Raw genomic sequence first — 23,160 nt, forward strand, 5'->3', positions numbered from 1 at the left:
TCGGTTCTACCGATGGGATTTGTGTTATTCCGGTCTTGTTTTATTATTAAAAATGACTCTATTTTTCTAATCTGATGTGGAATACTTTTTATGGTGTGTTTTCACTTGGTTACTGTTTGTTGCACAAATACTTTACACATTGCCTCGGAGTTAAACCTGACTGCTCTGTGCCAAGCTACCCGAGTGGTGAGCACAGGTTAATTTACGGGTTGCTTGTGTTTTACCCTGGCAAGAATTGTGGCTACTGCTTGAGGAGAGTTTCACTCCCTCCAACCAGTAACCCTATTTCTTACACTCACTATCTCTTATAACACCTTCCTTCATCCTTGCTTACCAAGTCTCCCTAATTTCAAAACTATTTAAGTCGTAATTACATTTTTCAAGCAGGGCATGTGTTTTTATACTATATTTTCCTTGGCAGTGATGTACTTTGTCCACCTTAAATCACATATTTTGTGTTTAAAATAACTTTCTGTGCTTTCTACTAGTGGATAGTAAAACAGTAATCCATACACTCTAAAGCTCAAAATAACACAGGCATAAAAAATAAAGGCTGACTTACATGTGAGTAAAGAGGACCCTTCCCATGAACATTAGTTTTTAGGCTTCTGTTTGTGTTCATAGTTTTATTACTTTCAATTTCCTTTACCATCACCACTCACTGTGCTCTGGTTGGTGAAAAAGGGTTCCCCCGATTCATCGTCCACCATCTTTTCAGATCATTGAGGTAGAATTGTATGGCCGTTAGGACTGCACCTGTTGGCCATATCATGTTGATGCACTTGGACGTCTGCCAAGTACGACTCCATCCTGCTGCTCAAGCACCACCTCATGACAAGCCTACCTCTTGACAATAAGCCAATCACAAGCACCCCAGTTGTTGCTGGCCTAGTACCAGAAATTTCAACCTATACCACTGGTTTAATGCACCGCCTCTCCAAGGAACAAAGCCCCATCCATCTCCTGCCGGACCATCTCCAGTTGAAGCAGTAACTGGAAACAAAACTCTCATACCGCTCTGGACCCATCTATGGATACTTTGTGGAGAAAATCTGTCCACGTACTACATCAGCACATCATTTCTTTTAAGACTGCTGTGCAGCTTGACAATTGACCACTCAATAAAATGTTCCACTAGTTTTTAGTTGCCTAGAGGGAACTCCAAACCCATGTCTGGATAAATTCAACTTAACTTGCAGTAGAAATCCCAGTTAAATGAAAAACCTTCAAGCAAGTTTGTTTGTATGTTTACAGACAATACAGTTTCTTTTGAATGTTTTAATGCTCAGGAAAAGACTAACAAGCATCAGCAATGCCAATCAATCTGGCTTGTGACTGAAAGTGCCTCGTGTCCTTGAAGGGTTTAGGCACTTAACAGGTCATCATACATACACTCTGTTGCTCGTCTTTTTACTTATACATCCAATCATCCATCCACTGATTCATTCTTTCATTCACCCTCTGACCCAATCACAAAAAAGCACACAAATTAAACAACATATGGAATGATATACATTACTCCTGGCTGCTCTTCACCCATGTGTGCTGCTGCCAGTGAAACACAAATACCATAAATTATCTAGTTATCTAAGACACTTTTCCAGCATTGCTGTGTTATGTGTGTGCCCCTGAAAGTTGAAGCCCAGGCCGCTGTATCAGTAAGCAAAATGATCACAGCTGCGTGGAGGGCAAGCATTTTTTGTGGAAGCATTCAAATTCTGCCCAATCAAAACATGTACTCCTGGCTCCCAATCTGTGGGCGGAGTCAAAGCCCCTCTTTAATGGTACCCACATAATTGCCAGGCGACAGCTGCGCTGTCAAGTCCAACCATAAAAACTACTTTAAGATTTCAAGCCTGAGATTTGTTCTCAAAGTGGCAGGCATAAAATGTATTTATCTCCCATGTCTCTATGACCCCATCCATTCACCTTTGTTGAACAATTTGAACACTCCGAAATCCCATTGGCCACTTTGCCTTCTGCTTTTCACCCAGAAGCAGTACTTTAATTGGACAGGTACTGTCCGGTACTGAGTACCTGTAATTCTTTAATTTGAAAGGGAGAGTACCTGCACTTTTAAGCACTGGTACAATGCATTTAATGGGAGAGTACTGTAACTTATCAGAAGCAAACAGGTACGCTGGATAGTGAGTGCATAGAAAGAGTCCAAAGTTAAATGGGCTCCAACTCTGTACCAAATTCTTCTTCTAGGGGACAGATCTTTGCCACCATTATTGAATGGAAGGTAAACCAGATCAATCAACATTTAAATTCATCAGTCTTTATGTTTAGTCAATATTGAGTTTTGGAATGCATCATAACAGAGAAAGAGATATGGAAATGCTGTGAGTGTGACTATTCCCTCCTAGGTAACTGTAATGTGATAAGCGAAATAATTTGGAGGATTGTATGGAACATGTATGTAAGTTTGTTATTGAAATTAATAAAAAGATTAATAAAAAAAAAGAGTTTTGGATTGGTTTAGAAAACCTTAATTCTCATAAAGATATTAGAAAATTATTTTTGTATATATTCAGTTAGTAAGTCAGATAAATCAGTTTGCATAAATATTTCAAGAAAATTATGGTTAGAAACAAATAATAACACAAAATGACAAGCGTGTTCCATAAAGGAATTCATCCATATTCTAAATAAAGGTTTAGAATCAAAAGTTATTAGAACCCATAAAGAGTTCGAGAAAATGAAGTGAGATCAAAGTAGCATTAGGTTTGAAAACCTATAAAGTAGTCAAACTCCCAAAAAAGAGCAATTCATGAAATGAAATTCAGCCGAGTCTCAATATCCAAAGAGCTTCAGTATACAGTTGCAGTAGCAATCTGTACAATCAACAGGGAAATTTGGGGTAGCCGATGCAGCAATAAGCTACAGCCATCCAGTATAGGAATAGGTAGTTTGAGAGTCTGGGAAAATCACCTCCCAAACCGCAAGTTAACAGTAGCTGCCTTCAGTAGTAGCCGTAAGCAGTTGTAGCCGCAGATTCTCAGTGGCAGAGCAGTGTGGAGCCGCTTTTCTAAATAGAAACACGCACTAATATGTATATAACATTGTTGAAGGTGAGATCACTTCCTTCCAATGAAGAAACATCTTTCAATGGTGAGCAGGCTTCGTTCTTCTTTTACCATGGAAAACATATGACGTCGAAAGCATACTATCAAATATGTGACAAATGTAACAAACATCACAAAACAGTTGTGTTTCTGGAAGCGTTAACCTTGGTTCCAAGGGACGCTTAATGCAGAGTATATTCTATCATTTATTCAATGTTTCACTGCTCGACAGGGAACTATACTAGAAACATTTACTTGCAGATTTCTAGTTAGGTAATGCTTTTCGTAGTTGATGTAAGTGAGAGTTATTGTTAAATTATGCAACTTTATATTCCGCAGTATATGAACACGAGGTAGATAGGAAGTTCAAGCCTAGTGTAAATGAGAAAATGTTGCTTTTAAATCAGAACATTCTGCAGTTATGACAAATATTGTAAGCAAGTCACATTAAGGTCAAGCTATCAAATACATTTGTGCAAGGTTCAGCAATTTCTAAAGCTTCTTTTTTTTAAAGGGAAGTCTAACAGCAGCCTACCAGTGAATATGGCCGCCTGATGCATCTTGCACATTTTCAATACATGTCATATTATAGTATGATTTCGCATTAATATCTTAGTCAATCTCCATTTTTGTTAACAAATTTCTAATTCTAATTTCACCTTTTACAACTACTATATTTCCCTGTAAAGCCCTGTTCAGAAGTGATTCCGTCTGGTAGCTCGCCTAAGTACTGACTTGCATTAGGTGTCATTAAACTAATTTTCTCCCATTATCTTAAACATGGAAAATATGGAGACTCCCAAAAAAGTGGAATTACTTCTAAAATTTTAGGCAAGGTATTTCATGACTTTAAAAGTAAGTGCACTGAAGCTCTGTTAACCTGCACTTTTTGGAGAATATGTGTTTTCTGCATGTGCACATACAACATGAGTAGGTCTGTTTTCTTAATCCCATCAATTGACAATCGGCTAATTATAAAACTTTCATCAAAACTGTTTATGAAGGAAAAATGGCAGGAAATTGATCTCCCGGCCAAGTCACTATGTATACCTGGGTGCTTTGAACAGAGAATCAGTATGCACCATTTTTTGGCCTAATGCAAAATATTTCTCAAGATACAGCAGGAAGATGGTACAAAATTAAATTGCCTAGTTTTTCTGCACCACTGCAAATCGTCACGAAATTTGCCATGTCTCATGGGTAAAATGTAAAAATTTAAATACAGTATTTGTAAAGCGCACAGCTACCCGTAGGCATCCCGGCGCTGGGGCCGTCGGGAAGATTAAGCGAGCTATCGCCCAGAGTCACATGGTGCTGGGCTGACCCGCCGCCGGTGCCGGGGATCGAACCGTGATCCCCAGCGTCCGGCGTCAGTCGCCCTGGCCGCTGTGAAATTTGTTCTTAAACTTTCTGACTTAATCCAGTATTTTCCTAAAATAATGTATTTACCTTTGGATCTCTGAAGTTCTTTCACTTAAGCACTTTATACACATTTAACAAGGTGGTCAAATACTTTTATAACACCTGGCAAAGAATGCTATAAAATAACAGGGAATAAAAGAAAATACGAACAGGGAGTAATAGAAAATGATAGAAAATAGGGCTCAAAAGATCAAACAACCACGCCGAAATACGGATAGGTACATAATATGCACCTCATAATCAGAAACCAAGCATAAAGCACAACAGTAAATAAACATAACATCTTTTAATCAGTGATACCTTGTGAACTACAATCAGGGCAAACATGCTGGTCATTAGATATTGTTAGGCAGGCAGCATCTCAACAGGAATAGGCTGCAACTCAGTCAAGATCTCTGAGGAATTCCAGAAGAGAGGACGGCAGCAACACCAGAAAACATCACGGCCCCTGCAAGAGTGGTCGATGTGTAGAGAAAATTAACTCTCCCTCAAATCTCCAAAGATCACTACTTGAAGCGGGGTTGAGATCAGCTGTCAGCAAAAGGTGGGCAAGTTTCCAATCCACCTCTTATCTTTGTTATACTGAGAGATTCTGGATCTCTTTTTGTTCAATAACACCTGTATTATTGCTTGTCAATAATACATTCAATAAACAGATAGAATTTACCTGCAATGAAAGAATTATATTGTCAATCCTATAAAGCAGTTTGCCCATAAAACAAGTAATACAACCTTTAATCATTATGGTTTGAAACAAGAGTAAACAGAACATTCACCCAATCAGGAAAATAAAATTTGATTTGAGGAAAAAAATAATTGAGAATTTTAGAGTTTTTATATCCAGTGATACCACTAGTCCTAGCTACAAAAAGAAAGCACGTTCAATAGATGCATCGACTTCACACCAGATGGGACGTGTTTCCACTGCATTAATGCTAGTTTTTGAAGAAAACATGATTTCAAAAACTACAGAAGTCAACCAAAAAAGGGAATAAAATTAGGACATGATTATTTTGTCAAGGTTCATGAAACAAAACAAAAAAAGGATTAAGTCACGTGCCTTGGTATGCGTGGCTTCCATGTCTGCATTGATGGGCCACCTTGTTTAATGACGCGTGGGTTGGTTGCTAAATTGTGCAAGTAGCTGAGAAAATCACTGTGCCGAATGAGCCTGAAGACAGATACTGGAAACAGTATTATGTTCACAAAGATAAATCTAAGGAAGAGCTACCCACATTTCGCTATGATATATTTACAACGAATCGTGGCCAGAGTTACGAAGCATTTTTGCTTTCGCAAACAGCCCGATTTACAGGGCGATTTTCTGCAAATCGCAATTAGGTAATCACTATTACAAATGTATGAAACTCCAAGATTTTCATATAGTGATTCATAGGGGTTCGCAAATCGACCTACCTCATTAATATTAAAGAGGTTAGTCGCAATTTGCGACCCCCTAGGAATCGCTAAAATCACTGGGATGGTGGCCTGCTGGGTTCAGCAGACTACCATGTCCGTGATTGCTTTTAAATAGAGCAATCTTTTTTTTTAAATGCAGCTCATTTTCCTTAAAAGAAAACTGGTTGCGTTTGAAAAAGAAAAATGAAAAGTTTTCTTTTCATGTTTTTAGAGGAGGCAGTTGTCCGTAGCACCACTGCCTCCTCTTAAAAAAAGTTTTCCCCACCATTCCCAAAGAGGAATGGGTCCCCTGGGGACCACTTCCCATTTGAGCATGGGTTACCACCAACTTGAAGTTGTTTGTAAAATGCGAATGTTTTGCGACCGCATTCACAGTTGCAAAACATTCATACATACCGCAGCGATTCACTATTTTGAAGGGATACCCTAAACATGCCCCTTCCATATACCAAATCGCACACCTAATTGCGATTCGGTAACAGGTTACCGAATCGCAAAATAAGGTTTGATACATGCGAAAAGCATTTTTTTGCATTAGCAAACGGGCCGATTCTGAGAATTGGCCCATTTGCGAATGCAAAAATGCTTGATACATGTGGCCTACAGATTCGGGCCCTCTGTGATCGCAAAAATGCCTTTTGTAATGTAAAAACCACAAATTGCAATGCAATACTGATTTGGTATTTGGAAGGGGTGTGTTTAGGGCATCCTTTCCATATACTAAATCGAAGTGGTATGTATAAATGTTTTGCAACCGAATTCCAGTCGCAAAACATAAATATTTTACCACCACCTCAAAGGAGGTGGTAAGCCATTCCCAAATGGGAAGGGGTCCCCAAGGGATCAATTCCCCATCATGAATGTTAACAAAACATTTTTAAGAGTAGGCACTTTTCGTTTTTTTTAGGAGCATTCAGTTTTTGTTTTACTTAAAAGCAATCACAGACATGGTGGTCTGCTGACCACAACAAACCACCATCCATGTGATGGCCGTGATTCCTTGTCACAATTTGCCACCTTCCTCATTAATATTAATAAGCCAGATCGAATTGCGAACCAACCTATTAGTACATAGGTCGGTTCTCTGATTGCCACACTGGATGCAAATACACTGATCGCAAATTTGCAACCAGTTCGGAGTACAGGTGGCCAGGTGTAACATCGTTTTACTGCTGAAAGTCCTCTTGTCTACTAAAGAGGTTCTAAAATAAATTATTCAAATGCAATACAAATCTACACAAATTTGTGTCATACCACTTTTCTTCCTTTCATTCTGTTTACTTCGGCCATTTTCATGTCCAGCCTTGTTCTCAGCAAAATTTAAATTAGACCAGCGTAATTCGTGTAATTTTATGAGTTTTATGTTGCGCTTGTTATGCAAAATACCCGATATCACGCCATTATGCCAGTTGTGTAATTCCTTTGCTACAGGAGAGCGAGAACAAGACAAACAACCATGCTCTCCATGCCACTGGAATCAAGCTATCCTGGCTGAAGAGGGGTGAAACCCCGAAACCGGTCCTAGGATGCTTGTTTCCAGTCCAGGGAGGACCTGGCTTGGCAGTTCGGGCTGGACTGTTCCCATGAGGCACAGGGTCAAGACTGATTTGCATATGGCTGGGTTCAAACTGGAACGGCATGTTGAGCAAACAAACGATGGATTTAGGCCCAGATCTCTGCACTGGGGTGGATGTAAGACATTGTTCTACATTCTGTCCATCAATTGTTGTTTTTGCATTTGTCACCCCGAGTGGGACGGGTATGCCCAGACGTGGGTCCCGTGCTCTCCATGCCACTGGAATCAAGCTATCCTGGCTGAAGAGGGGTGACACCCCGAAACCGGTCCTAGGATGCTTGTTTCCTGTCCAGGGAGGACCTGGCTTGGCAGTTCAGGCTGGACTGTTCCCATGAGACACAGGGTCAAGACTGATCTGCATATGGCTGGGTTCAAACTGGAACAGCATGGTGAGCAATAAAACGATGGATTTAGGCCCAGATCTCTGCACTGGGGTGAATGTAAGACATTGTTCTACATTCTGTCCATCAACTGTTGTTTTTGCAGAACACAAACAGCAGTTGTTCGCTGCAATTGTGTTTTATGCTGTATTTGTTTAGGGTGAAATGTGTCCCCGCTGTATCTTCATTCTAAAATATAGCATTTCCGATAATTATGCTGAATTTTGTGGAATTTTTTCAAAAAATTGTGCATAATAGCGCAAAAGCAAATTCAGTTAATTTTGCACACTCCTTGCCCAAACGACCTTAATCTTAAATTTTACGTTGATTCTTGCACTCTGTATGCTACTCCCATGGTAGTCACTTGTCGCTCCCTGGCATTCCCCCAAGTCCTCCTGATTGTATGTCAGAATATCTTATACAGAAATTTCGCCTGAAATAAATACTGTATCGATATTTAAGACAAAATATTTGTGTCTGACCGTATTCTGATCAGGGTCAGACTGCCCTATAGGGCTTTAAAGCAGTACCTGATGGGCTGATCTGACTGTGTGGCCTAATTGTTTGGCTGTTAGCTGTTTTTACTCTTGAATTCTCTGATATTAAAACAGCCAATGCCTGCAGCAAGCTCAACCCCATACAGTCTTCCATACCTTGCAAAGCACTTATACAGAGTGTCAGTTCACAACTGCCCCAATTTTCAAACATCGGTCACGTTTTTAGCTGTCTAAATCACTAATGGGGCCACTTTTATTTTGGTGCCCGGGACTATTTTTTAACTCAGTCTGACCGTGATTCTGAAAATGATATTCTGGTACCAAACCAAAATTTTGTTGCAGTGATTTGTATTTCTTATCGTTACACTTGTGGCTTCACATGCCCCAGCAAGGTACATTTAGTAGACCATAAAGCCAGTAATGTCTGAAGGTGTCACACATAATATGGGGCCATAGTTTCATCATATTAACAAATGCTTATTAAGGCTGACAAGTACCCAAAGCATTGGTAGCTGTTGACAATTTTGGTTCTATAAATACTACCCTTTATGAATTTTCCTTCAAAAGTAATCTTGTCTGCTAATGTTTAAGTGAATTTGCATACTTTTGTACAAGTATTCCCATTCACATTTACAGTCTGTCTCTTTTCATCTTAATTAATTGTCCATCACAGGACCAGCCTAGAATGTGTCTAACATTGGGAAATAGCTCATGCCCATTGCACTGTGGTTGAATTTCCCTTTCAAAGTGCAGGTTCAGTACTGAGTAATAAAGCAGTCAATGAACCATGAAAGGTTGAGTCAAAATATTTTTTGTTGTACCAGAAATCTTGGCCTGTTGCCCACTGAAAAGTGATTGGTCCATGGTGAATTTCTAACTTTTTTTGAATCACTTATTGCTTATCATAGACATTGATAATTTAGTCTTGTGTGAAATTGCAAGTTACTGTGGTTTATTCTCTTTATTGATTTCTATGTTCTGACTTTTTCTGCCCCTGACAGTGATATCCCCAGGACTGGATCTTCTGGACTTAAGCGAACCTGTCATACTTACCCAAAACAAATCAAAGAAGTTAGAAACAGCATCTAGAGGAGAAAGCTCCAAAGGAATATCTCTTAGGAAAAAATCTGACAGCGTAGACCTCATCAAAGTAGAAGTGGAGAAAACCGGGAAGACTTCCAGAGTTCAAGAAAAGTCATCCTTAGATTTAGGTAAGGGCTTGAATTAAGTAATTGTTTAATGGCTTCCCAATACATTGAATCTGTGGTGGCAGTCCAAAGAGCACATTTGTCAGATATAGTTTAATGTATCTATCTGCATTGTAAGGTAGTTGAACAATATACATAATGTGACACACCAATGGACGTCAAGTGTCAAGACAATGATAGTGTATGTCTTCCTCAATTAAATTATCTCATGAACTACAGTGCATATGTGATGTACAAGGTCAAGTGACCCAGGCATAATGTAAAAGGGGTCATTTAGCGCCATTGTTCCTCTTGTACTTTCTTCATGCTGCATCTCTTCCCCCCCTACAAAAAAAAAATTCCTAATGCTAAATGCTGTCAATATCAAGCCCACAAAATATTGTTTTTGGTGGCCTAAGGCTGTCCCTGTCCACCTTGTGATCATCTTTTTCACTTTGTCAGGTCTCCTGCTGGAATACTCCTAGGCTTTATTTGTTTGGGTATGATATTTATGGATGGCTAGCGGTGGTCCAATGCTTCTTTTTTGTTCAACATATGCCGACATGTGTTTCACAACAAGACATGTAGCAGACCAGCACTCAGCTTTCAGTGAGCCACCATTCCCATATCGCATATGAGTCCGAAACAACGCCACAAGAAATGGAAATTAATTAAACATCTCGAGAATGGGAACAATGTGAAGAAGTAATGTTTTTAGATACTCCTGATTGGGAGGAAAAGCAAGCCACATTAAAATCGAGAATATTTTTTTTCCCTGTGGGCATTAAATTTATACCCTCTTAGATGTGAAACACATGTTTATTTATCTTGTACAGAAAGAAACCCTGTTCTTTGTAAATCAGTTTTGATATAGCTATTCAGCTTGTTGTAATAACGTGAATTTGAATGAAATAAAAAAAGAACAATAAACTTAACAATTTGAGTCTAGTAAACAATCATAGGGCTAATTGAGTGTGTTTTGTATCTTTGTGGGTGTGCTTTTATATGTGCATGTTCATTCCATTGTCCTTCCTTAATCTTCCCTTTTCTCCTCCACTTTGGTGTAGTCCATTTTCTAGATATTTCCATTTGATGCTTGGGTTTGCACCTGAAATCTAGATTTGCTTAGTTGATGATTGAGAACCTTGGCCAGGATACATCAAAGGGGTTGCCCCTATCTGTGTGTATGTGAAAATTCATTAGGGACCCTAGACTTTTTGCTGAAGTGTCAGCGATTATCCCTAGACAGTGATGGTTGTGTTGCCAGAAGACCAGTCCAATGTCCATGTTTATTGATTGTTCTCCCTTCATTTGGATGACATTTTAGCCCTCGCTTGACTAACAGGCATTGTGTACAGAGCATTCACCTACTTGCCCATGAGTCACAGCTGGGTGGTGGCACAAGTAGTCAGGCATCCACCCACTATTTTATAGTCCTAAAGAAGATCCTAATATGATCTTGAAGGTGACAAATAGTTAAACATTTGTGGACACTGAGCACCACAGTTCTCATCTGCTTTATAAAAAAAAATTGTTGAATAAAATCTTGTTTAGCAGCTATCTCTTCTTAACCGGATTTCATGCATTCAATATGGGAATTTTAATCACGCTATTCACCCGTGAGAGTTTCAAGGTGCTGGGGAGGGAGGGGGGGAGCAGTTCCTGTCAGTTGAAGAGCCAGTTCTTGAGGGTCTTCCTGAAGATGTGCAGGGTGGGGGCGCATCTGATGTCGATCAGGAGCTCGTTCCAGGTCTTGGCCGCGATGTAGGCAAAGGTTCTTCCACCCGTTCTTGCTCTGCAGATGCGTGTGGGTTCGGTGAGGTCAGTAGATCTGAGATTTCTCTTGGGTATGTGGAAGGAGATTCTCTCGTTGAGATATTGGGGTCCGGTGTAGTGGAGGCATTTGTAGGCATTGGTGAGTATCTTGAAAGTTACTCTCTTCTCGACGGGGAGCCAGTGGAGGTTTCGTAGGTGTTGGATGATGTGTTTGTTGTTGAGGGATGCCAAGGACGCGTCTAGCTGCCGTGTTCTGTATGTTCTGGAGTTTGCAGAGCGGAGTTTGATTGATTCCAGCTTAGAGGGCGTTTTCGTAGTCCAATTTGCTGGTTATGAGTGCATGGATGACGGTTTTCCTTGATTCGGGGGGGATCCATTTGAAGGTCTTCCGGAGGATGCAGAGGGTGTTGAAGCAGGTGGAGGTGACGGCGTAGACCGATTCCTCCCCTTCCCACCTTGAAGTGGATATAGGTAGCCTTGTGTTGGAGTAGAACTACTACCCTTTCAAAGGTGGAAAAGGGGTGGATTTTAGTGTGGGAATGCCCACAAATGTACCGATTTGTGACATTCACAAACTTTTAAAGCAAAAATGGCCTTGAAACACCCACTTCCTAACCCTTCATCGAGATTTAGGGCAGAGGCGATATTATTGCACTTTAGTGGCAATTTCTGCCCTGTAAATAGGTTTACGTCTGCTAGCAATCTTTTTGCAAATTTATGGCAGAAATAAAAAGGAAAATACGTCCGTTAAAGTACATTTACTACTGATTTTGCCTTTGTAAATAGGCCACAGGGAGTCTACAGGCAGTTTAGAAAAGGAACCTATAAAACATTTAGTGGCCTGCAAAAGCTGTACATGCTTGAGAATGGGAAAGATGAACATCTGACTTCTCTGGTAAACATGGAGAATCTCTAGTCACCCAGTAAAACTATGTTTAAATCTTAACACCTTTCAACTATTGTTGCTGGCAGTATTCTTTAAACTGCACAATTTCACAATCAAAGTCTGTAAATGCACAGGCATAGACAAATTCTGTGTAATGCGCCTAATAAATACAATTAGAACATTGGAATGTCAGGATCTCCATTGAAGACAATGGAGTGCTCCTTGCTTTTACGGGCTGGTAAAGGCCCGTAAAGCAACATTCCAATGTTGTTTTCAAAGGCCTCTCGGAGCCCGAGGGAATTTAAACCCCTCGAACTCTGAGAGGCCTTTGTTTTATTTGTTGGAACATTCTGCCTTCTAGTGGCAGAATGTTCTAATAGCCTTATAGCCCTTCATAGTTGGGACATACTGGCTATTAAAGTCCTGCTCCTTTGTTAAAGTCCCTCGCCTTTGGCCCGAGCCTTTAACGCTGGAGCGGGTCTTTAGTAGCCGGTATAGCCCACTACGGCGGGCTATAAGGCTATTTTAAAAGAACTTTAAAATGCACTAGTTGGCACCGTTTTTACCCGATGATCTTTGGGAAAGACCTCTAAGCTCCTTAATAAATGTATGTTTTTATGTTCTTATCGTTTAACAATGGTAATGGCTAATGTGCTTTGAAATACCCCATTTGGCACAATCTTCCCAAACATTCCTTGGGTAAGCCACAATACATGGTCTTTAATTCCATCAATGGTTTAATGAACACAGGTCAGCAAGTGGTATGTTGTGAATCCCACTGTCATTAAAACAGAAGAGGACTCATTGAAACAGAAGAGGGCTCATTGAAACAGAAGAGGGCTCATTGAAACAGAAGAGGGCTTATTGAACATTGAAACATTAGAGGGCTCATTGAACATTGACACAGAAGGGGACTCATTGAAACAGAAGAAGAATCATTGAAACAGAAGAGGACTCATTGAAACAGAAGAGGGCTCATTGAACATTGAAACAGAAGGGGACTCATTGAAACAGAAGAGGGCTCATTGAACATTGAAACAGAAGAGGGCTCATTGAACATTGAAACCGAAGAAGAATCATTGAAACAGAAGAGGACTCATTGAACATTGAAACAGAAGGGGGCTCATTGAAACAGAAGAGGGCTCATTGAAACAGAAGAGACTCATTGAAACAGAAGAGGACTCATTGAAACAGAAGAGGGCTCATTGAACATTGAAACAGAAGGGGACTCATTGAAACAGTAGAGGGCTCATTGAAACAGAAGAGACTCATTGAACATTGAAACAGAAGGGGACTCATTGAAACATAAGAGGGCTCATTGAACATTGAAACAGAAGGGGACTCATTGAAACAGAAGAGGGCTCATTGAAACAGAAGAGACTCATTGAAACAGAAGAGGGCTCATTGAAAATTTATGGCAGAAATAAAAAGGAAAATACTACTGTTAAAGTGCATTTACTACTGATTTTGCCTTTATAAATAGGCCACAGGAAGTCTACAGGCAGTTTAGAAAAGGAACCTATTAAACATTTAGTGGCCTGCAAAAGCTGTACATGCTTGAGAGTGGGAAAGATGAACATCTGACTTCTCTGGTAAACATGGAAAATCTCTAGTCACCCAGTAAAACTATGTTTAAATCTTAACACCTTTCAACTATTGTTGCTGGCAGTATTCTTTAAACTGCACAATTTCGCAATCAAAGTCTGTAAATGCACAGGCATAGACAAATTCTGTGTAATGTGCCTAATAAATACAATAAGAACATTGGAATGTCAGGATCTCCATTGAAGACAATGGAGTGCTCCATGCTTTTACAGGCTGGTAAAGGCCCGTAAAGCAACATTTCAATGTTGTTTTCAAAGGCCTCTCGGAGCCCGAGGGAATTTAAACCCCTCGAACTCTGAGAGGCCTTTGTTTTATTTGTTGGAACATTCTGCCTTCTAGTGGCAGAATGTTCTAATAGCCTTATAGCCCTTCATAGCTGGGACATACTGGCTATTAAAGTCCCGCTCCTTTGTTAAAGTCCCTCGCCTTTGGCCCGGGCCTTTAACGCTGGAGCGGGCCTTTAGTAGCCGGTATAGCCCACTACGGCGGGCTATAAGGCTATTTTAAAAGAACTTTAAAATGCACTAGTTGGCACCGTTTTTACCCGATGATCTTTGGGAAAGACCTCTGAGCTCCTTAATAAATGTATGTTTTTATGTTCTTATCGTTTAACAATGGTAATGGCTAATGTGCTTTGAAATACCCCATTTGGAACAATCTTCCCAAACATTTCTTGGGTAAGCCACAATACATGGTCTTTAATTCCATCAATGGTTTAATGAACACAGGTCAGCAAGTGGTATGTTGAGAATCCCACTGTCATTAAAACAGAAGAGGACTCATTGAAACAGAAGAGTGCTCATTGAAACAGAAGAGGGCTCATTGAACATTGAAACAGAAGAGGGCTCATTGAACATTGAAACAGAAGGGGACTCATTGAAACAGAAGAAGAATCATTGAAACAGAAGAGGACTCATTGAAACAGAAGAGGGCTCATTGAACATTGAAACAGAAGGGGACTCATTGAAACAGAAGAGGGCTCATTGAAACAGAAGAGACTCATTGAACATTGAAACAGAAGGGGACTCATTGAAACAGAAGAGGGCTCATTAAAACAGAAGAGACTCATTGAACATTGAAACAGAAGGGGACTCATTGAAACAGAAGAGGGCTCATTGAAACAGAAGAGACTCATTGAACATTGAAACAGAAGGGGGCTCATTGAAACAGAAGAGGGCTCATTGAAACAGAAGAGACTCATTGAAACAGAAGAGGACTCATTGAAACAGAAGAGGGCTCATTGAACATTGAAACAGAAGGGGACTAATTGAAACAGAAGAGGGATCATTGAAACAGAAGAGACTCATTGAACATTGAAACAGAAGGAGACTCATTGAAACACAAGAGGGCTCATTGAACATTGAAACAGAAGGGGACTCATTGAAACAGAAGAGGGCTCATTGAAACAGAAGAGACTCATTGAAACAGAAGAGGGCTCATTGAAACAGAAGAGGACTGCTATTAGGAGAATTGGAAGGGCAGAAAGGACTGGTGAAAAGTCTGTATGGTCAAACACCAAATCTTGCTTCCCCATCATAGGCGCTGGAAGTAGGGGTGTGGTGGTATTGCAGAAGCCCCAGAAATAACCTTGTTCAGGAAGTGAATGAGCAATAAAGATGCCTTTAGATGTTGTTTTTATCTTGACACACAAAGGTCCTCTGTCGGGCTACATCTTCTGAAAAATTGCTGCTTATTTGGAAACTAGTATTTACTTTTATTCCTCGAACTGCAAAGTGAGAGGATTTTGTAAAAGTGACCTAGGTCACAAACTTGCTGGAGTACAGGAAGTGAAAAGAATGGCTGTAGGATGTCAGTTTTTCTCTAACACACAACCACATTTAAGTTCCTGTAAATTAACTATACACATATTTAAAAATACACACATTTAAAAATATAGCAGTGATTAGGAAAGCACAAATGAAGCACATTTTATGCAATTCTGAAGTCTGATGGAAATAAAGATTTTGACAGGATCAAAGCAAGTCAAGGCAATTTACTGAGTGATGCTCAAATGTTAAATATTCGCTGAAGCCCAATTTCCACACATGCTATATAGCTTTACCGATAAAACTGAATGTCTATGCAAATTTAGTGGCCATTTAAAGGAAACTGTGCTGTCTACAAATGATAGTGTGCCACCTCACCAGTGATCCAATCTGCACCACCCAATACATACCACACCGTTGCCATTCTCCTGCTGAGATTTTTCTGCAAAATATCAAGCTGTAAATATCGGGAGACAGAAATGTTGGAAATAAAATATTGTGATACAGAAATACCATGATGAAAAAATATCTTTATCAAGAATATACATTTTTTAGATAAGTAATATGCTTTGTAAGAATACCATTTTTAATTATTTGAATGACGTTTTCAGGGATATGGTGGTAAATGTTATCATTTTTAATTATATTCATGTCTTTTAGTTCATATATTAATTGTAGTTGTTCCCGTTTGTATAATTGTTATTTTTAAAATATATTTTGTAATTTTAAGTCATTTCTAATTCTTTTATGTAATTGTTAATAATAATTTATAGTGTTGCAGCAGGTTGATAGGGATAGGGTGGTACGTTAAGTCATAATTAATGAGTAATTCATTAGAAATTTTAAATTAATTATGTGATTAATATTCATTATGTAAATTATGCAATACTGATTTAGATGTGGGCTGCTGGGTTTGTAGGGGTATAGGGTGGGAAGTTAATTAAGTAACAAATAATTAATTATTAATGATTAACTGTTAATTAATTAATTGATGATCAATTATTTAAATTAAGCTATATTTCTTTATTTTGATTTTATTTTAGGTGTGGGCTGCTAGGTTTGTAGAGGTATAGGGTGAGCAGTTAATCAAGTAATTAAATAATGATACTAAAATAGTAAATAATTGTTATATTTTTTTAAATAGTAAATAATAATTATTCAAATAGTAAATAATAATTTTCAATTGATAATTATTTAATTCATTATTATGTACATTGTTTTTATTTTTTAATAAGCGCGATACAGGGACCCGTCCAATAAGCTGTCCTGGTTTTTGCTGGCAACTCGGACTTTTAATCAAGGGATTGATACGACTAGGACCGCCTTAAGAACGGACCAGACCAGTGGCCGCTGCTATCAGGCAGCCTGTCATTGTACGGGGAGGCGAGCATGATTACAGCTTGCCTCAGGCCCGGTGTGTTCTTATTACTGAGGCTGGACGTTGGGGACCTGATGGAGCCTTCAACACGTACAGTTCGTTTTACCCGCCACCACATGGCCCCCCCCTTTTTGCGAGGCAGTAATCAGCAATCACAGCATTTTCAATTTTCATCTGAACCCGACTGCAGTACTTATCAGAACTATGCATTATGGGACGTGAAGTTGTTCATTAAATCTCAGTCCCATTATGGCAGCAGGGTCAGCTGTTCTCCCACCAATGGGAGTGCCTGAGGATATTTAAAGGAGGGAGAAGGTAACAACGAGTAATCAGCAGCATCTGAGGAAGACGCGAGTCGAAATGCATTATGCAAATGCTGAATACCAGTGAATAAAAGCTTCTGCAGAATCCCCGCTGTGTCCCTGGATTTCTCTGCACTAAGGAGGGCGTTTTTGTGATATATATATATATATATATATATTCACAGAAAAAACATAGGTTTCAGGGGTGTTATAGTTAGCTGGACTTTTCACTTGTACAAAACCATTGAAATTCCCCCGTTATAGTTAGTTCAGCTAACTATAACTCGCGCGCCTGCAATGCACTGCTAATGACGTCACATATTACATCACTCATGACATGGTCAGTGACATCACTCATGACATCACTGATGACATCTCAATTGACATCACTGATGACATCATCCAGTGAATGTGTGTTTTTCTGAAAATTAAATATGTTTTATATATGTATATCTCAAGGTCGATGGAAGAATAAATGGGTATATAAGTGTCTAAATGGATGATTTGTTTTTGAAAAATTGATTGTGTAACTGACTGATTAAGTGTATCATAGTGAAAACATGGCTTAGTGAGTAATGTTTAAATATGTAAATATCTGTATCAGTCTCTCACTTTGTGTATAAGTGGCTGCATGGGTTGGTGAGTAGCTACATGGGTGTCTATATAGGTTATTAGTTGGTTTTTTGAGTATCAGTCTGAGTGTCTGCATGGTTCGGTGGGGGGTATTACGTAGTGCATAGGTGCATGAATGAGTGACTCACTGTTTGTATGTGTTGAAGACAGCATGTGTGCAGGGCTGTATGGGTGGATGAGTGTGTGTATGGGTGTGTTAGTGAGTGAATGACTGTCTCAATAGTGTCTTTATGAGTAACTACATATGTTTTAAACTAGTATATGTGACTATTGGTGTATATAAGTGAGTATATGTGAGAGTGAGAGATTGAAAGAGTTCCTGTATGAATAAGTATGTGTTTCTATAAGCGATTGTTTAAAAGACTAAGTATGTGTAAGTTTCCGTAGAAGTAAGTGTGGTGGTGTGTGTACAACTGTATATGCAAGTAAATGTATGTTTGATTCTTTATTAGCATGAGTGACTATGTGTGTGAGTAACTCTATGGATGAGTGGCATAGTGTAACATGAAGTATAGGTGTATGAGTACATATGATGAGTGAGTACATGTATGAGTGACTGTATAGGACTGTTGGTGAATGAGTGGATGTGTATGTGGATCTTAGAATTACTGAAGAGGTTGTTGTAACTGGTATTGGTATGTCCATTGTTTTGAAAATTTTAGTCTCTATTTTTGAATGTGTGTATCAAAGGTTATATTAGGGTGAGAGGAGGTCTGCCACTCTATCACAAGGATGATGTCATCAGTGATGTCATCAGTGATGTCATTTGAGATGTCATCAATGATGTCACTGACCATGTCATGAGTGATGTAATATGTGACGTCATCAGCAGTGCATTGCGGGCGCGTGAGTTATAGTTAGCTGAACTAACTATAACGGAGGAATTTCAATGGTTTTGTACAAGTGAAAAGTCCAGCTAACTATAACACCCCTGAAACCTATGTTTTTTTCAGTGAATTTCTGAGGTTTTTTAAATGCTAATTCCTAACTATAACGTGCCTGAAACCTATGGTTTTTTCTGTGAATTTCAAAGGTTTTTTAAATGGTAATTTCTAACTATGCCTACAGAGATAGGACATGTGAAGAAAGAAGAAAAAATGCACAGAAAGAAAAAAAAGAAGTGCAGAAAGAAGCAACAGAAGTCCTCAAAGACGAAGAAAAGTGCAGGAAGAAGGATAACGTGCAGAAAGAACAAAAAGAAGAGCAGAAAGAAGCCTTGTTGCAAAATCATCCTGTACCCTCAACTTTTTCAGACGGATACTGGTGGTAACTGAGTCTGACTAACCAGTCCTAGAGCCAGTGCTATGTTAAAAGACACTTAGAATACAGTGAAAACACCTACATACACTAGGGAACATTATGCGTTGGGGTCCCCCTGTGATTAGCATGACCTCCTCTGTAAGCCCCTAGTATATAATAGGGCAGGGGGATTAAAACTACCTCTTAAAACAGGTCACAGGGCGTTTTTGCACACGTTAACTCAGGCCCTGTCCCCTCCCTTCACCACTGTGTAAACACGCCCTGTGTCCGTTTTTAGTTGGGAGATTAAGTTCATTTGAATCCTGAGGGTCCCTAGGGTCCAACTAGCCCACTAGGTACCTCCAGTAAGTGCCACAGAGCTGCGTTGCAGAGAGGTGTAAAAAGTGGCACGGCCTGGACCACCTCTCTGCAATGCAGCTCAGTGGCGCTTACTGGAAGCACTTGGTGGGCTAGTTAGCCCCCAGGGGCCCTCAGTATTGAAGGGAAATTATATCCCCAATTTAAAACGTGCCATAGTGCGTGTTTGCACACGTCACCTCAGGCCCCGTCCCCTCCCTTCACCACTGTGTAAACACGCCCTGTGGCTGTTCTAAGTTGAGAGATTAAGTCCCCTTGAATCCTAAGGGTCCCTAGGGTCAAACTAGACCACTAGGTACCTCCAGTAAGCGCCACAGAGCTGCGTTGCAGAGAGGTGTAAAAAGGGGCTTGGCCTCAGAACACCTGTCTGCAGCGCAGCTCCCTGGCGCATACTGGAGATGCCTGTTGGGCTAGTTGGCCCTCAGGGACCCTCAGTATTGAAGAGGAATTAATTCCCCAACTTACAATTCGCCAGGGGGCGCGTTTGCAGAGTGCTGCAAGGAGGGGGCGTGGCCTCCGGCACAATGCCAGTCTTTTATTTATTTAAATTTTTTAAGAAGGGGGGCTGTGTGGTTCCCCTTCTTATTCTAATTTATTGGCCCTGATGACCCCATCCCCCAGGGCCTGTCTCCTAATTATATATTTTGACCCCAATGCCCAGGGCCGGCCACTGTTTTTTATTATTTTTAAAAAATATATATTTATAGACACACCTAGGACATGCTGGACAAACCGTACGTACCTATCACCATGACGATTTGCGTGATATTCATTAAAAGGCGACTATGCATACAATGAATCCACGTGGAATGTATTTACCCCACTAGTGAAGCTCTGACATGTCTGATGCCCTACCGTGCCTAATCCCGGTAGACACCCTTGTCGTTTATTTATACAAACATGGGTAGCTATTGACGGGCACATTTAATACACATGCACACCAAGCCATTCAAAGGGGATTCGACAAAAATTCGACCAAAACTATGCAAGAAACCCCCCTCACGGTTAATAAAACACACATCCACTGCCGGATGAGTAATGCTTTTTATTTTACTCTCTGGAAAGGGGACGAACATCACTTGAGAGTCACAGCGCGCTCCTGGCAGAGCCCAATGCTGTGTTACACCCACCATTGCCTGCTGAGTGCCACACTCCTCTGTGTTGTATTCCACTAGCTAGTGCATATGCTATGACACTCTCTAGCCCATGTGCACTGTAACACCACCCCGTGAATATGTCATGCCACACTTGTCTTCGCACGGGTTATATTGCCCCATCTAACTTGCCTTCCTCGATGCCTATGTTATAACGCACAGTGCTATGCCATACATATTACAATCTGGGATCCATATCTTTGTCACAGTGCATATGCAACGTTACACTCCCCAGCACATATTTTATATTACAACTTTAGAGACTAGTTAGGTTACACAACACTGCCCTGTGCATATTACACTCCAAGGCGCATATCGCATAGCACGCGCTAGTGCCTGTGCTATCTCGCGCTCTCCAATGAATCTGTAATTGCGCACAATGTATTGCATATTATATTTCACGCCGGTTTATCTTATATCACACTTTTTGGTGCATAGTTTATACCATACACTATATCTAGTTTTCATTTTCAATCGTGCTCTCAGGACTCTGTTCTATATAACACTGTGTTCACCTACCCTTTTCACGGGCATTACATTTTGCGATAGGGGGTGGAGGGTCAGGGGGTGTTTCTGCCAAGTGAGCCGGAGTCACAGTCACAAACATCCTCTTCTTCCTGAATAAAAGTGAGATTATGCTGCATACTTGTTCATATTTTAAGTAGTTCGCACGGACACACGTTTTAAAAACAATAAAGTTCCTAATACCCGCCTTCTCTGAACAGTTAGCTTGCTGCCCCATCCCCCTCCTCCCTATCCTCTGTTGTGTGAATCCATAGACTAGCCTCTTCCCTCCTGCCATGCATGGTCTGATGTGCTGCCACTGCCCTCAATTTAGTATGATGTACCAGTCCACTCCTCCTGACCTCCATTGCCCAATTCTATGCCCCATCATTGACCTCCTGCTTAAACTTTGTGCTTAGCTTGCTGCCCCTATTCTCCTTCCCCCTGCCCTCCGATGTCTTTGTGCATGCCCCTGCTCCATCCTTTTTGCCCACCATGTTCCATGGACCTGCCACTCCTATCTACTCTGAGTGTTCTGTTGAGCTGCCACTCCCCTCCCACCTGCCTAGCATTGTCAGATGACTTTAACCTGTCCCTGCCACCTCCACCCTGCCTGTCCACATGCCATGCCCCTATCCTCTTCCTCCTGTCCTACATGGTCCATTGTACTGCCACACCCTTCTGCCCTCCCTGGTCTGTTGTGCTGCAACTGCTCCTCCTGCCTGCCCCGTGCGGTCTGTTGTGAGGCCCCTTCCCCTGAACTTTCTTGTCTGTGCACAGGACCCTCCCTTCTATCCTCCATCGTCCTTTGTGCATGCCCCTGCACCCTCCTTCTTGCCCATCATAGCCATTGTGCTGCCACTAACCCTCCCACTTGCCATGCATGGTCTTCTGTGCTGCCAACGCCCCTCCCACCTTCCCTGTGTAGTCAGTTAGCTGCCCCTGACCCCCTCCCACCTTCCCTCCATGGTCTGTGTGTATGCCATCACAGTCTCAGTGTTGCTCTTCATGGTGTGTCTTGCTTCTAGTGCCCATCCTGCCTGACCTCCATGGCTATCTTGCTGCTCCTGCCCTGCCCCCTTGCCCCCAGCCCTCTGTTTACATGTGCAGACCCCTACTCCCTCACTCCTGGCTTGTCTGTTCCATTGTAATGCCCCTGATCCGTCCCTCCTGCCCTTTATGGTCTGTTATGCTGCAGCTTTCTCTCCTGTCTGTCCATTATGGTCAGCTAGCTACCATTGCCTCTTGCTCCTCTGTTCTCTGTTGTCCATGTGCATGGTCCTGTTCCCTCCCTCTTGCTTTCTCTGGATTGTTGTGCTGCACTCCCGTCCCGCATGCCCTGTGTGGTGTATTGTGCTGCTGCAAACCCTGATGCCTGCCCTGCAGGGTCAGTTTGGGGCAGCACTCCATGTCCCTCCTGTCCTCTGTTATCCAAGTCCATGTCTCTACCCCATTTCCTTCCATGATCCAATGTACCATACTTGCGAACATTTTGAACTTGGTAAGAGGGAGATTTTGAAAAAAAACTGGGGTATTGATTTTCCCCTTTGAGTTACATTGAAAAAGAGGAGATTGTAGACAGGAGACAGATCAAATAAAGCCCATTTGAGCTTAAAAACATTGGACGTTTCCTGGCTGAATTGGGTCTGTTGGCATGTATGGTTGTACTACCATTGCCTCTTCCTTCTGCCCACAATGGTTTATTACATTGCCACAGCCTCTCTTGCAAGTCCTGTATTGTTGGTTTGTTGCCCCTGCCCCCCTTTCCACTGCCCTCCATAGTCTGTTGTGCTGCCACGGCCCTTCCTGCCTGCTCAGTGTGGTTAAATTGTTGCCTTTGCACCCTCCTACCTGCCTTCAATTTTCAGAGTCCGTGCCCCTGGCCTCTGCCTCTCAACAGTATCCTAATGAACAACTAGATTGCTAACATTCTATATTTATTACAAAAGTGTGGAACGCCTGATGTCATCTTGATGTAATCAAAACTGTA

General features: G+C 41.0%; 1 protein-coding gene across 2 annotated transcripts in view; it reads left to right on the plus strand.

The window, feature by feature from the left end:
- The window catches only part of PEX5L (peroxisomal biogenesis factor 5 like), a 690,633-nt gene that overhangs the window by 467,221 nt on the left and 200,252 nt on the right, over positions 1-23,160 (plus strand). For both annotated transcript variants that reach the window (XM_085633878.1, XM_085633879.1), the window contains one exon: positions 9,364-9,573. In XM_085633878.1, coding sequence (XP_085490004.1) covers positions 9,364-9,573 — 210 coding nt within the window. The remainder of the gene's footprint in view (positions 1-9,363; positions 9,574-23,160) is intronic.

This window comes from Triturus cristatus, chromosome 11, assembly GCF_964204655.1.
Source record: "Triturus cristatus chromosome 11, aTriCri1.1, whole genome shotgun sequence".
NCBI classification, from domain to species: Eukaryota; Metazoa; Chordata; class Amphibia; order Caudata; family Salamandridae; genus Triturus; species Triturus cristatus.